The following is a 15,519-nucleotide window of genomic DNA, read 5'->3' as shown; positions in this document are numbered from 1 at the left end:
AGGAATACTGCTAGGACAGATTAAAAGTACCAGCAATATTTTTTTCGATATACGTTTGTCTTCATTCTCTTCGTTCTCTAAAAATTACAACAAACCTCCTACAGTAGAAATTTACCAAAAACATTAAGTTGTTTTTATTCAGAAGGTCTTTGCAACATTTGTGTCTTAAACAGATTTTATTTGGCAGCTCTGCAAAACTTTTGGATTTGTAACGTTTGCAGAGCCCTGACAAAGACTTAGCAAACTTTTTCAAAATCTCACAAGAACTGAGAGGCATATTAGTTTAGAGGTAGCAAGAACAAAAAGCAATTTAATTTCAGGCAGGTCATGGTGCAGAACTCCTGTAGGGTCCTCAATGGGTCATTTATCTACAGAATGAATAATTTTAAAGAGTTACCAGATCCATGTCAAAATTCTCAAGAGAGAAGTTCTTCCCAGACAATGTGCTGAGACCAAGCTGTGAGAACTCCTGAACCAAGGCTGAGAGAGAGAGAACTCACTTCTGAGCTCTAATGGAATATGTACTGGCCTTTAGTTTGAGATGGGGCAAGTTTATATGGTTATGTGATTTTGTTCCACAAAAAAGAGTCACAATCACCAAGGGTGTAATAGTACACGTAATTGACCGAAAATAATCTGTACAGCTCTGTTGGTTCAGTACGCAGGTGTACCAAACTATAATGTACCGTTTTATAACTGAACACATGCAGAATGTTAATTTGTTGAACTAAGTATGCAATGCAATGTTCTGCAGTGCAACTTTAAAAAGTGACACTACAACAAAACACTGAGGACTCCGAGCCGTCACCAAACTCTGCCACTTGAGAACATTGAAGTTTCTCATGCAGCTACGGTGGAGACAGAAAGCTGGACCGAACCAGAACCTCTTCATGTATGTCAGAATACACATCGTCCAGTGAGTTATGTAATCCACTCTGCACTTATCTGAATTACACACCTGAGACACCTTTAAGATGAATATAAACATCTCTGGTTTAGCTATCAGGCAAAGTCCAAATTAGTAGTGGGAAAAAAAGCTTATGGTCTATTACCAACAACAAAAGAGAAATCCTATGACCACTAAAATCTGACACCACTCCATTTCTGTTTACAAAGGAAGTTACATTTCAGAGGTTTTCGTGTCTCTCAATCAGTAGTTCTTGATGCAGCGCCACCACAGGTGAGGAGGGGAACAGGTTTTCCAAAGGTTTTGGTTCATTTGACAATGCAGTGTGAAAGCAAACCTCACCAGATAAAGATGGAACAAATGTTGCAATTTTGGTTTCCAATCAAACTATCAGGTGTGGAAACACCACAAATTGTACTTAAAGTGGACTGACAAGTCGCAGCTGATTGGGTGGATTCATAATCCCATCCAGCTAATCCAACTTCACACAGTGACATGGACAATGTTCTACTAAATTTCATCTCTTAAACATGTAGATGGTTTCACTAAAACAGTAAATGTCCATTTAGGGTTTTTATCTGTCTTTTTTTGCTCCTAATCAAAGCATTTTAAAGCATTTAGCTGTATTTAGGAATCAAGTTCCTAAATTCAAGCAGGAATGCAAAAAAAAAAAAAAAAGAGAAAACGTGCCTCATGATGACACAAAAAGAGGATCACTCACACACACCTGGATCCATGTACGCCATCCCGTTAATGGCATCAGTGGTAGTTTAACTCTGACACCAACATAAATGAATATGAAGGGATGAAATAGGATTAGCTTCTTTACTATTGATTAGCCAGCCGTGTAATAATTAAAGCGGGCTTAGCCGCAGGGCTGCTGCAGCGTTTGCTTGTGTGCGTGTGTGTGTGTGTGTGTGTGATGAATGCCAAGGTCCCCAAACTCAAGATTGTTCCACTCAGCACAATTGCGCCCACCTCTCCTGCTGCCAGTACCTCTGTAAAGAGGAACCACCGCATGGTCACGCAAGACAGGGTTTACTCTGTGTGTGCGGCTTGCAGAGTGTGTTTCACGTGCCTGGGTGTGGATGTGATTTTTGTTTTCTTGAATGTATAGTCTCCTTACAACCTTGCATGTTGTGCATATTCAAACGGTGAGCATGCATGTTGTTTGTGCACCACTCAGCGGTTAGGCCACTATCTCCCTGCAGCGTAATCTCTTGATTTGCAGGATTGACCCCTCTTAATTCAGTGGAAGAGAATTGCTGTGACAGCAACACTGAATGGATTTTCAATGCACTGCACCTGCTCTAATAAGTTTAAGGACAACATCCTACTTTCTGCCACACACACACGCACACACACACACACAGAGGCAGAGTGAGAGGATAGGAACAGATCACACGTGCAGATATCTTACAAACTGAATGAAGTCATTGGCCTGAATCAACTGATTGAATTCTTCCACTCTGTCCTGTCGCCATGCCCATTCTCTGTAAATGTGTCTCTTTAGTCTGCTGCTTCTGATCAATGTCCCATCTATGAGCTCTGTCTCAGTGGGCTCATCGCAGGACATCTTCATTAGAAGTCTGATACTCGATCTCGTTCGCGGTGCGTCAACATTAAGGCCCGTTAAACCTGTAATCCATCAGTCTGATTCCTGCCTGCCAAAAAGCTCACATCAGACATTTGGCAAGTTGGCTGTGGCTCTCAAGTATAAAGATAAAACCTGTAATCTGCCACTGGACATATCCCCCCCCACCTACCGGGCAATAGCTGTCAGAGTCTCAGGAAGCAGCCAGGAGGCGCTCTGGTACCTGAGTGAGTGGGCATCTGAGGTCAAGTTTCTGCAAGTACGTGGATATGTTAGCGCATTATTTATGGTAGACTGCAATGTGTGTGGGGGGGGTTGGGGGGATCCAAAATCTCCATGTACACATGCAAACACAAAAAGTATGTTTTCTCAAATCTCCACTTGGATTGGTGTTTTTATAAATAATTGTTTTTTTGTGATATTAAAGAGAGTTTTTGAGAGAGGTCAAAACGCATAAAAATGTATATTTGTTTTCAGCTACATATGGACTAGCCCTAAGTGTATCTTAAAATGAAGCATCTATAAAATTCTTTGTTCAGGAAAAATTTCTATTGAGTATCAGAACTGTCCTACAACATCTTAAAAACATGTTATCAACAAAGCCTCAGCTCCTGTTTTGCTTTTTACTACTGATCTCAATCAGAATTAAATGTTTTTTTTTTTTTTCTCTGGATGTTTGGTTCATATTTTTTCTCTTAACATTAGAATGAATCCACCTTAACAATTAGAGACAGATGAGCTCTTTGTCAACAAGCAATCTGAGAGATTCCACAAGGAATCAGTAATAATTTTCTCCACTATACACTCAGTACAAATCAACAACAAATCAACATTTAGCTATAAGTCATTTAAAAAAAAAAAAAAAAAATCAAGTTTCCTTTCCAGGCATTTTACAGCTAAAATTCTATTAAACTTTGAGTGATTTGGCTGTTTCAAGAACCATTTATTTCAAATATATTATTTACATTTCTTAAAAGTAGATTACATTATCAGTCAGACACAGATAGTGAAAACTGCTCCAACTTCCTGCTTTATTTCCAGTTCATCTTCTGATCTTCCTACGGTTCCAACAGGCCGAGTAAATTGTATCCGCTTACCGTTTCGTCCCTGTTGTCTGTCACCAAGATCAATGTTAAAACAATAATATTCAGTCCCAGTTAACAGTCAACTGTGTAAAGCAGCGATACAAACAGCTCACACAAATACATACCGCACCCTCTGTTTTTCTCTGAGTAATAGCTTTTTAATTACTACAACTGGGAGAAATCGTTTGCAATTTCCACGGGAGCAACTAATATCTCATACTCCGGGGTTGACAGGCCGGGAAGAAGAATCTACGAGAGCTGAGTGGGTCCTCTAGTGTTCGACGTAGGAAAGTGCAAGCCTGTGTGAATTGTCATCACCAACTCAGCACATCAGCGTGAAAGATGCCCGGCCATCAGAACCAATCAAGTCTGGAACTTGTCATCGTGTAAAAATGACTCCCCCCCCACACACGCTCTATTCTACTTACCCACTAAAAATATAGCATCTCACTTTAATACTGTCAATATTATCACACGCGTCTTCTCCTCCAACAGACGGCCAATAAAGCAGACGGATGCCTGGGACGGATTCAGATTGTGATATCTGTCAGGACCAAACAGGATTATTTGTGGGGTATTACATCACTCGGCTGTAAGCAATCCTTCATTTTACATGGCACATTATCCACACCATGTAATGCACATGAGTGCCTGCTGCTCATAAAGAAATACTGTAAAGATTTCCCAGGCCTCCTCCTCAGCTCCTCCTCACAGAGACGGAGCAATAACCTGAGTGGACTTCCAACTGTTACAATAAAACTGCAACAGTAAAGACAAAGTGTTTGATTCAGTGTGATGGCTGATTCCTACAATATGGCTATGTGCGTGTGTGTGTGTGTAGGTGTGTGTGTGTATGTGTTTCCTTGAATGTGGCCAGCATACACAGTAGATATGTTCCAACAAGGGCTCTGTTTAAAAGTACTTCATTACTAGTAGCAGTAAAGAAACGTGTGTATCTGCTTTACTTGGATTAGGCCTCTTGAGTGCACTACAGTCAGTCTGGTGCATTGCTATGGGAAAAATACACTCTTCACATTCAGTAGAGTGGTTATAATCTTTAAATTCTGCATCCGAACTTTATTGCTATGATTGTGTTAGCGTCTTTCTTTTAAGAGAAATCATAAGTTCAAAAAAGATTCATGTCATTGTTTTTTGATGACCTCAGCTGAGGGGAGCACTACATATGCAGCAAAACACCAATCAGTGGTGTATTTGTTCATCTTCTGTATGTAAATTTGAATAGAATTAGTTTTTAAATCTACTGTTGACAAATTGAAGTTTTTCCATAACCCATATGCTCCATTTGCTTGTTTTAAAAAACCTGCACATGTAAATTGTATTGCATATCTGAAAAACTCTGAAACGAATACTGTTCTAAACAAAATAAATGAGTGACTTATTATGTCCACCAGGGGGTGCCCTAGAACTCAAAACACCCCAACTGCTCACCTCAGGCTCCAAACGTCACATTATGACCATCATACTATGTTAATTGTACGATAACAGTCTTACTTGCCAAAAATTACTCTGAGCTCATCAACTGAAACAATAAACACGTAACCTTAAAGAGACAGAAAATCAGGCAATGATTTGGAGTATAAATACATCTTGAGCTCATTCTAAAGTTATGGGACAAAATTTTTGTGCGGTAAAATTTGCTACGCTAAGACAGATATTCAAAGTTCTAGTGTAAGTGGATTACAGAGGGGGCTCTTTTCCGCTCTGTGCTTGTGCGACATAAACTCTTGCAGTTTCTGGAGGTACAGCAGTTCCTTCCGCTGCCAACTCAGGTCAGGCTTGGCCAAGATTTTCTGAGTGATTGTTGCCAATGTCAAAGCAAACAACAAAGACCAGAACCACCAAGAGGAGTAGATTAAAACACCAAAGACATTTGTTTTTGGACAAACTTAGGAAGGAATTTTCCTCTTTACTATCCTTGGACAGATTATCAGTCGGATCAGAACATGCAACTTTTTACACAACTATGTGTTCTAAGGAAAATCATGGCGATAGTCGCTGACTGAAGATGATACAGTGTTTAATACCAACAATTTGAAGCTTAAAGAATCAACAAAAAAATTCCATGGTAGTGGTCAGTGTTACAGAGCCCAACACTGAGCACTCTGTTCTTGTACAACAGTTTGATAAAGAGGATGTCCATAATGTTCTTTATTTTATGAAGAACCTTCTTTCCACAATTCCACAATCATCTCCAGCGGTTCCAGAACCGTCCTCAGAACAGAACCAACTTAATAACATTGTTTATCCTTTTTAAGTCACTGGACTTCATGCTGATACCCCAACAGGCTGTGATGCTGCTCTCTCTCCAAGAGACTCATAGAAGTCCTGCACCATTGCTGCAAACACTGACAGACCAAACCTTCCTTAAGAATTAAAGTCAGCTCTATCTGTTTCTCTGCTGTGTCTCCACTCCACTTCTCTCCCTCCATGATTGACGCTGTAAACATTTTGAAAACATTTTAGTCATATAGCACTTTTCTTTGAACTCTCAAAGTGCTTTAGAGTCACATTCACTCAATCATTAATGGACATATACCTTCCTACAACTGTTGGTTTTTTTGAAGTATAACGTTTCTGTAGGTTAAGTTGCTATTTCCTTCAGCCAACACAAAAGGAGCCGTAGCCCCAACTGTCTCCAACTTTCCATTTTTATGCTGCCCCATAGATCAGTGGGGGACTCTCTGACTTTCTAAGCTCTGCATGTTAGCGTGTGCCTGCATGTGTTGGCATTTGACCTTTCTCGTTTCTCCTACGCCCCCCAGCCCTGCATCTCCATCTCCTCCGTTGTTAAGTCAGTGTTTGGGTGGACTTCGACAGATATCTGCACGGCACAAAAAAATGCTCTCTCATTAATTCTGCAGAGAAAGACTCGATTATTGAGCTCAGGACCTCTTACTGCTGAGAACAGCCTTTCCCCTCAGCATGCATTGATTTCTCGAACCCTTTCAGCCTTCACTCCCTTTCTGTCCAGGCCAGCTCAGCACACACACACACACACACCTGCACACACGCGCACACATGCACACACGCGCACACACACAAACTGTTCCGCACTAAATCATCTGAGTATCATAATACGGTCTATGATGAATGCTAACTAGACAGCGGCCCTAGCTTTGATTAATGAAGATATCATGCAGGTTCACAACGGTGGACCATGCGCCACGCAGCCCAAACCATAGATAACTGTTCAGTGGTATTAATCAGGGCTAACCAGGCAGCGGCTTCTTGCTGAACAAATGAAGGAGCTTACTTGGAGGTACAATGAGACCACGACATACACAGAGAAGGATCTATGCCTGATAATCTCCAGCACAAAGTGGAATTTAGAAAAGGGTTTAAATACACGTTAGCTCATGTTTGATGAAAGAAAAAGCTGATGTTACCTTCCGAGATGGTTTCTAATACATTTTCAAAAGTAGAAATACATAAAGAACCTTTATTTCATCAATGTTTGTATGCTTGTGTGGTTAAGCCTCTTTTCCTAGTAAGACAGTAAGTCCCATGCAAATCTTTCTTATACAGTAAAACATGGCTATAAGTTATACAAATCTAAAAAGACCCACATCATTGAAAAATGTTAACAATATCCCTGAAAGCAGCAATTTTCAACAAATAGCAAAGGTTTCCTGCATCGTCACAGTTGCTGACCAAGGGAAAGACTTTTTCAACCTTTCTTCACCCATTTACAGTTTAGGGCAGGGGTCCCCAAACTTTTTCCTGCGAGGGCCACATAGCTGTTCCTTTCTCTGGTCGGGGGCCGGTCTCAATTTTTGGAGAAAGAAACCATAGAAAATTCTTTTCGGGGGGGAAGGAGAGGAGGAGGAGGCTGTTCTGTCTTTGAAACTGTCGAGCGGGGGCGGGGGGAGCGCGACGACACATTCGCGCTTTTAGATAGATTTTTACCCAGAATGTAAATGGAAAAAAAAAACCGTGAGTGAAACGGTGACTGGGACTGACTAGTATATATTCCATTGAGGGAAAGTTAGTTTCACATCTGCTCAAGCCCCCTGGTGGTTGAAGAAAAATCCACATATAAACCAGAAAATACAATATATGAAAAAAAAACACTGAATGCTCTCTGGTATGAGGAGGCGGGCCAGATCCGGCATTGTTCAGGGGGCCAGAACAAATGACGTGGCGGGCCGTAGTTTGGGGACCCCTGGTTTAGGGGATGCTGGTAGGAAGAAGATGTGATTTTAGTTGACTTTTGTCATGTGGAATTGGATTTAAAATGGCAGCAGGTACTCTATGATAACAGCCTAAAATTAGCCTAACATGACTTTTGAAGAAACATCACGTTTTCTATTGAGCTTGAGCTCAACAATATTTTTTGTAAATATGGATATATGCCATATGTATTAACTGGCAACCACGGTCTAACGTAGACTGTTTCTTCCTAAAGATGCCTTCAGACTGGAAGACTGGGCTGATGGCGGTGTCAAATTTGTTGGTCTTTGAGATTTTAAAGACAGACTGTTCATTTTTACCTCATGATTTGGACACAACCTCGTCATGGTCTTAGCATCCAGCTCCTGTGATGGGATCCTTTTTTACAGCAGTCATTGGGTGAACTCTACCTGTACTCCACCAGATGGAGTACACCCTGGTGGTGTACATGGGGCCAGTCCATCTTGAGGAAGGTGACGAATCCACCAGTTTAACAAAATGCAAACTGATAAAAAGGATTTTGCTAATGCTGACGTGAATGATTATTGCACACTTGACAATGAAAAAGGAAGGCGATAGTGGTTATAGTGAAATTAGACAATATTTAAAAATCTCAGGTTAATTTTTTTCTGAATAGGCAGCACAAATATATTCTTTTCCCCGTTATTTAGAAGGTAATGTCAGACGGTAATACTTCATTGTTTTAGTTGGAGGTCACTGTATATATATATATATATATATTGTATCCTGCTGCCCCCTGGTGGCAACCTTGTGCTCACCAGCCTTCATGTAGATCATTGTTTTAAATATTTTTAGTTGGCTTTCGTACCATGCTTTTTATGCGACTGTGTTGTCTTTATTAAATTTTTGAATCATTTTTTAAACACCAAATGAGAATGAGGAGAAATTTCACGGTCACAGGCTTTTTTTATGGGATTATTAAATATATCTAGATAATTTCAGTTATTTTTGAGTTTTAAAAACACGAGTTGTGAACATAGAGCACAAGCAGGAGGCATTCCTTCAGCAAAACAAGCATAAAACCAACTACCAACACCAGAGTTCAATGATACCAAAGACAAGAAACATCACTGAAACCACAATTTGATAAAGCAAAAACAATAGAACATTTTTCCAGTGTAGTGAGTTTTACAATAACTCAAATTGATTAAACTAGTAATATGTCAAATTAACAGAATCCCAACTTATCAAATTAAAAAAAATAAAATAAAATAATGATTAATCTTGCAATTAAATATTATGGTTACGTATTTATATGAAATATCTGATATGAGTTCCAGGAAAGAAAAACAAAGCAGACCAAACATGTGACAATATGTGAGGAAATTTATTCATTTGTGTACAGAGAAGAAAACACAGAACATGTTCAGAGAAAGTTCAAACATATTCTTTTAAGACATTACGTTTGCCTCAATGTCAAATGATGAGTTTTATACATCAAGACAAATACACTTAGCTAAACTCAGTATCCAAGTGAAACAAAATCTCATCAAGTTTTGAAAGAAATTACATCAAACCTTTTATTTTAAACTGTATTTTTTAAGCTTTTTGGTAGAGTTATATCACGACTTCATTAAAAACAGACACATTAGTAATCAATTTTCCTTTTGTAATCTCAAAAATGTTAAAGGCATATGGGGGAAAAAAAATTCTAGCAATAATCATGAGAGCAGAAAATAACTTAATACTGCTTATAAAAACTTCATGTAAGAAAAATATATATACAATCCAGAAAGATTTACAATTCAATACTGTTTCCTTAACAGATAATAAATTTAGCCTGAAGCTCAGATTATTTTTTTTGACAGGTGTTAATAAAATGCTGCATTAAAGATGAAATAATGAAATACATAAAAACCATTTCAACTGACTCTTAGCTAAAGAAGACAATCATCTCATATTTTCTCTCTCTCCAAATTTCAGCAACAATCAAATACATCTGACGCATTTTCTATTGCATTACTATGTACAAAAGCCTGTCTGTACATTACACCTCTGTTGAGACAAGTATGGACGGCAGTGGGAAAATATATTTTTACAAGCAGATCTCAAACACCCCTATTTTCTATATGAGAATATTTCACAGCAAACAAAGTTTGTATAAGTCTAGGTCATATTTTATCCAGTTCTGTACTTTTCTGCTGTTTTGTGAGCTCAACCTCCAGCGACTCCTGCTGGACTGCGGAGCTGCTCAGTACCAGCAGACAGTCACAGGACTGTGATCCGGCTGCTTGTGTTTGATGTTAATCTGTGCGGACACTGGCGTGGTCACAAAGACGGCGCTCACTGAGTGGATGTGTGTCATGGTGTCTGCGTCGTAGAAGGAGAGCTCTTTAGAAGAGCAGTTAAAGTAAACCCCAATCTTTCTGGGTCTGTTTCTAAACTCCAGCTCTGTGGTGACATTTGGGCCACAGGAGGCATATTTTACTCCATCATATTTCAGGAGATTGTGTATAACCCCCAGCTCCCAATAGCTTCTGCTGCCGACCTCAATTTCCCAGTAATGCTGCCCGGCTCCGAACTCACTGACACTGGAGGCAGATTGTAAGTCTACTGTGGCTTGAGCGCCAGAAGGATTTGGACTGTAGAAACTAGCTCCACCAAATGAAAAACCGGATGAAGCTTCAAAATCAAATGGATTATGCTTTTGTCGCCTCCCAAAACCAGTTTCAAAATGTGTAGATTGTGCTTTGGAGAATCCAAAGGCCTGGTGTGTTTTGGGTCTACAGAACAAACTTCTGCCATCATCAGACACGACCACATCCTGACTGTTGCTCTTCAGCGTCAGCAGCTCTGCCCGGGGCTGGATCACCTGAAGCATCTCCTTCCACATGAAGAACTGCAGGTGGCTCTCATACGGCCCCAGTGAGAGAGAAGAGGTCACCACTTTGAGATCTGATGCTTTGGGGTTGGATTTGGGTTTTGGTGTCATTTTGCTCTCTGACCAGCTCTTTAGGAAACTCTCTGGATCTGTAACCTCCAGGACAGATTTCATCTGTTCCCCCACCTCTCTGCCTTCAGTTAAAGCTTTTTCAACAACATTTAAGCTCCCTCTCATCTTCTCAAGCTCATCTTTCTCCTTGTCTTTCAGCTTATTCAGAATTTCATCTTCTCTCCTTTTCAAAAACTGGTGCATCTCCTGAAACTGGCTGCTAATCTGGATCCTCAGCTGCTGAGATTTCTCTTCGGATTTTCTTATTTCTTCGTTCTGTGACTCGACCAGATGTTCTATGGCACAGATGTCAGAGGTTTCTTTTTCCACCAGAGTCTCCATCTCCTTTCTGATTGATGCAGCAGCTTCTTTGACTGGTTTAAACTTGTGTCCTTCATGTCTTTCACAGTCTCTGCATATAATACAAGCTAGCTGCTGATCAGTGACGCAGAACAACTTCAGCTTCTCGTCGTGTTCCGGGCAAAACCCCACAGCAGCCTTTAGAGTCAATAAAGCAATAAAAAATGTCAACAATTGACTTCTAGCCTCTGGTAAACAGTCACGTCCTATGTTATGCGATTGTAAAATGTAATAAAGTTAAACGCTTACCTCAGTGTCTTTTCCAGATTCCTTTTCCTTCTTTGCTTTTTCAGCAAGGCTTTTTAAGATGTGATTAGTTGTGAAATCCATCATGTCTGTAGGAACAGTCGCCCGACATTGTGGGCATTGATTCAGTGATTTCAGAGAAAGTGTGATGCACTCCCTGCAGAAAGAGTGTCCACAGAAGAGGGTTACTGGATCGGTGAAGATGATCAGACACACTGAGCAAGTCAAATCTTCTGAGAAGGAGGAAGAAGACGCCATGCTTCTGGCTGATCTGCTCTCCTGTGTGTGTATCTGTGCTTTCAGGAAATAACTTTCTGTTTGCTGGAAGAGCCCCGCCCAAGCTTCATGCAGCGTTTTTAACAGACCTCCTTAAGTTTCGTTTCTGCTCTGTCCTCCCAGCTGCTGTGGATTACCCTCGTGGCAATGGTCCCCAAACTACGGCCCGCGGGCCGAATTCGGCCTGCCTCCACATTTGGTCCGGCCCCCTGAACAATACCAGAGGGCATTCAGATTTTTTTTCATATACGGTATTTTCCGGACTATAAGCCGCTTATATGTGGATTTTTCTTCAACCACCAGGGGGCTCTTTAGCAGGAAGTGAGTCATTGGAAGTCAAAATTGGAAATAAAAGAAGAACGCGCCCATTAAAATGGAATTAGATTTTAATAGGGAATTGAAATTTGAGAATGTTGATCAGTTAAATAGCATTGAGGGGAAAAAGATTGTTCATTTCTTTTTTTTTTTTTTTTTTTTTTTTAATAATACTGGGATCAATATGAGAATTTGAGGTATAGATATTATGAACCAGTAGATGGCAGTAGTGCAACAATAATGGATGCAAGCTGCCGTTGAAATCTAAAGAAGAAGGAGACCGTTTTCATTTAGCACATGCTAGTAGCAGACACGAAGCAGTGGCGCAAAAAGTGGGTATACGATCGCTCATATGTACTTTCCTTTCGAGGGTCGGGGGGGGGGTGCACCGATTTATGTTTTCGCATCCACCTGACACGAAGGATCAGCACTTTTACTGTTACAGTTACTGTTCGGAAACTACCGTAATCAGTTCAATTAAATCTAAACTTGGCAACTTTTTCTTTTTCAACCGTAATAAATGTGATATTCAATTGACCTGTTATGACTAAAATTTTGGGTGTCCGCCCCCTCTGCTGCTGCTGCATCGTTGTGGAAAACCTGGAGCGGCAGAGAAATATGCGGCTTATATGTGTATATTTACTGTTTTTTTTTTTTTTTTACTTTGGGGTTGTGGCTTATTTAGTCCAGTGTGGTTCATAGTTCGGAAAATACGGACTGTAATCCTTCCTGGATTTATTCTGTGAAGAACCCAGAGAGGGTTATTTGGTTATTATTTATTTCATTAATGGTGTTGTTATTTATTTTCTGACTTTTGTTCTGTGAAGAACCCAAAGAGGGTTATTTGATTGTGCTTTCTGGAAAACAATTTTTTACATTTAGGCACTCCTGCAAACGTCACACCTTTCTGTTACAAACTGACTCTGGCCCCCCACCAAAGAAGGGAAAAGTTATGTGGCCCTCACAGGAAAAAGTTTGGGGACCCCTGTCCTAGTGGTGAAAAACCAAAGAAGAGGCTGGCTGGATAACATGTCTTCTAGCTCTACTGAAACAATTGTACCACTCAGTTGAGAATGAAAGAAACAAACACTGGTTATCATTAGAAAAGAGCAATTTTATGAAAGATTATGACAAGACTACAAATCATAATAAAAGCATTCTGAATTCACAGTATGCAGGTTAGTTTTCAATTGCAGAAAATTCCACATCCTCCAATGAAACATGATTTAGGATGAATTACAATTACTTCTTCATTAACAAGTCACAAAATTATTTGAAACCTCAAGACTTTGGCAGGTTACAAACAAATTTCAGCAGTTCTGGACCTTCCTAAAAGTATTATGAACTTCATCATTTGAATACTAAGCCTAGAACTGATGCCACCCTAGATCTGAATGCTGAACTTCTGTGTTTCTTTGTGGAAACGAACCACTCAGAGAGGATATGGGAGCCTTCTTAAATCTTGCTAGAACACACCTTAGAGAGTATGGGACCAACAAAAATAACACAACCTGGTCTGATGAAACCAAATAAAGTGTGTTGGTCTGAACTACAAGCTTCATGTCTGCAGCAGGAACTGGGTGAGTGTGACTGATCCTGGAGAGTGATTCATCTTTTTATCAGGCAAATATTCTACTCTTGTTTTGGTTCTATTAACATTTTACACATTTTAAATGTGTTGTTATGGTTACTATAGCTCTATTGCTTTTGTATGAGGCTGAGTTTCTTTTGGTGCCCTATGTGAAGCCCTTGATCTGTGGGTGAACCGTCTGCTTTTGTCTAAGTCGGTGGCAGAAAGCATCAGCAGCATCGTCAGGGCAAAGAACCTGAAAAGAAAAACAATTACTAAGGGAATATAGCTCCCTCTAGTGACCAACATCCTCGATCTGCTCTAGGAAGTAAATATTTTAAAATTGAGGACATCACTGTACCTATTTTTCTGTCATTTTCCACTTTATACATATTACGTTACACACTATAATAGATATAGGTTGGTACTTTAAGTGCTAAAATTCTCATACACTTTATAACTCAAACTCTTATGAGGTTTTTTACATGCTGTCAGTTTTCATAACTTCTTATGGGTGCAGTAAATATTTCTACTGGAGATTTGAACAAAATTAAAATGCTTCGGAAAGACTTTAAAAAATAATTGGATTTTATTGGAAAGCACAGATAAATACTTTGTTGATATTTTTATATAACTGTAGTAAATCACAAGTAAATCTGTTAAAAATACATAATCATATGGCTCTGTTCCTCTTCAGCTGTAACACACACAGGAGTTAACAAGAACAACAAGAATGAACACAACATTAAATGGCTGATAACTGTTCTCTTGGTCATCGTTAACAGTTAGGATTTCAAACACTGACACTGACATGACTTCACTGATCCAAAAGGGGAATTCATTTCTACACTTAGGCCTGTTTGTTGAAGAAATAAACTCTATATGACTTTATTATCCAACGACTGAGACAAATACTCTCTTTATTTAGAGTATTGGAATACTGAGATGGACAGAAAATGTTTTTCTCCACCTTCTATAAACGTGCTGATGCTTTTCAGGCTACATCCACACTCTATTTTCTGCAGCAGACAGAATCATCTCAAAACAGAACTGAACACAGTAAAAGGTTTTATTTTCAAGCAATAAATACAAAATAAAATTGTCATTGACATAAGCATGGTTAACGTAACACAAGCCCATTCACAACTCAGCCCTCTCAGATTAAGACAATATGCAGAATTTATCTATTGGCATCTCATACCTCTCACACATCTCATTTATTCAATTTAAAAGCTTCATACAACATTTTGCCTGTTTTACATATATTGTCCACTTGATGTCGCAGTAGAGCAAATTAAGAACCATGGCTCCCTGGCGCCCTCTGATGGAAAGCTGCCAGAACTGTGAGGAGAGAAGTAGAGCCCAGACAGACCCGTAAGTCCAGACTCTCAACAAGACCAGGTGTATTGAAATAAGCTTGCATGGGACATCAATGCGTAATCTATAAATCACTTGTGTTTGATAAACAAGTAATGTTCTATTTATGTATAAAATCCGTTACAATCTGTTACAAACATCTTCAGGAAATGTTTTATGATATTGAGGTGGGCACAACTTAAGGGAAACACTGAATTTGAAAATATGTAGCATCAGAACAACTTTGAAAAGATTTTTGTATCACTATAACTGGGGTCAAACAATGGAACGAAGTGAATATGGAACTAAAACAATGTCCAAGCATCAAGCAGTTTAAAAACAAATACAAAGCAATGTTACTCACACTGTACAGTGAACTCCAGCTGGATGCCAGGTTGCTATTTACAATTGCCATTACTAGTATTACTATCCATACATTTTCTTGTCTCATGAGAGTTAGTTTGTAACCATCTTGTCAATATAATATAGTTTATTGTTGGTTCTTTAGCACAGTATATTGAACAGGTACATGCATATTTTAACATGGTTTTGATTATACATGTTGATAATAATTGAGTCATTAGGTAATATCTTTCATTAATTTGAGATAAGGGATAGGATTAAATAAGTGTTCACTTCCTCCTACCCCTTTTCAAACATAACGGT

General features: G+C 39.3%; 1 protein-coding gene across 1 annotated transcript; it reads right to left on the bottom strand.

The window, feature by feature from the left end:
- Positions 1 to 9,106: 9,106 nt before the first annotated feature.
- LOC106926398 (nuclear factor 7, ovary-like) lies at positions 9,107 to 11,763 on the bottom strand. Its single transcript, XM_015001285.2, has 2 exons — positions 11,340 to 11,763; positions 9,107 to 11,228 (listed from the first exon to the last, which is right to left on the bottom strand). Exons 1-2 carry the CDS (start codon positions 11,592 to 11,594, stop codon positions 9,990 to 9,992), a joined length of 1,494 nt encoding a protein of 497 aa, XP_014856771.2. The 5' UTR covers positions 11,595 to 11,763; the 3' UTR covers positions 9,107 to 9,989.
- Between the last annotated feature and the right edge of the window lie 3,756 nt (positions 11,764 to 15,519).

The sequence above is a fragment of the Poecilia mexicana genome, unplaced genomic scaffold, assembly GCF_051168715.1.
Source record: "Poecilia mexicana isolate PSO_F unplaced genomic scaffold, ASM5116871v1 scaffold_7, whole genome shotgun sequence".
Classification (NCBI taxonomy): domain Eukaryota; kingdom Metazoa; phylum Chordata; class Actinopteri; order Cyprinodontiformes; family Poeciliidae; genus Poecilia; species Poecilia mexicana.
The sequence above is the reverse complement of the archived record's forward strand: the minus strand, read 5'-3'. Positions and strand labels throughout refer to the sequence as shown.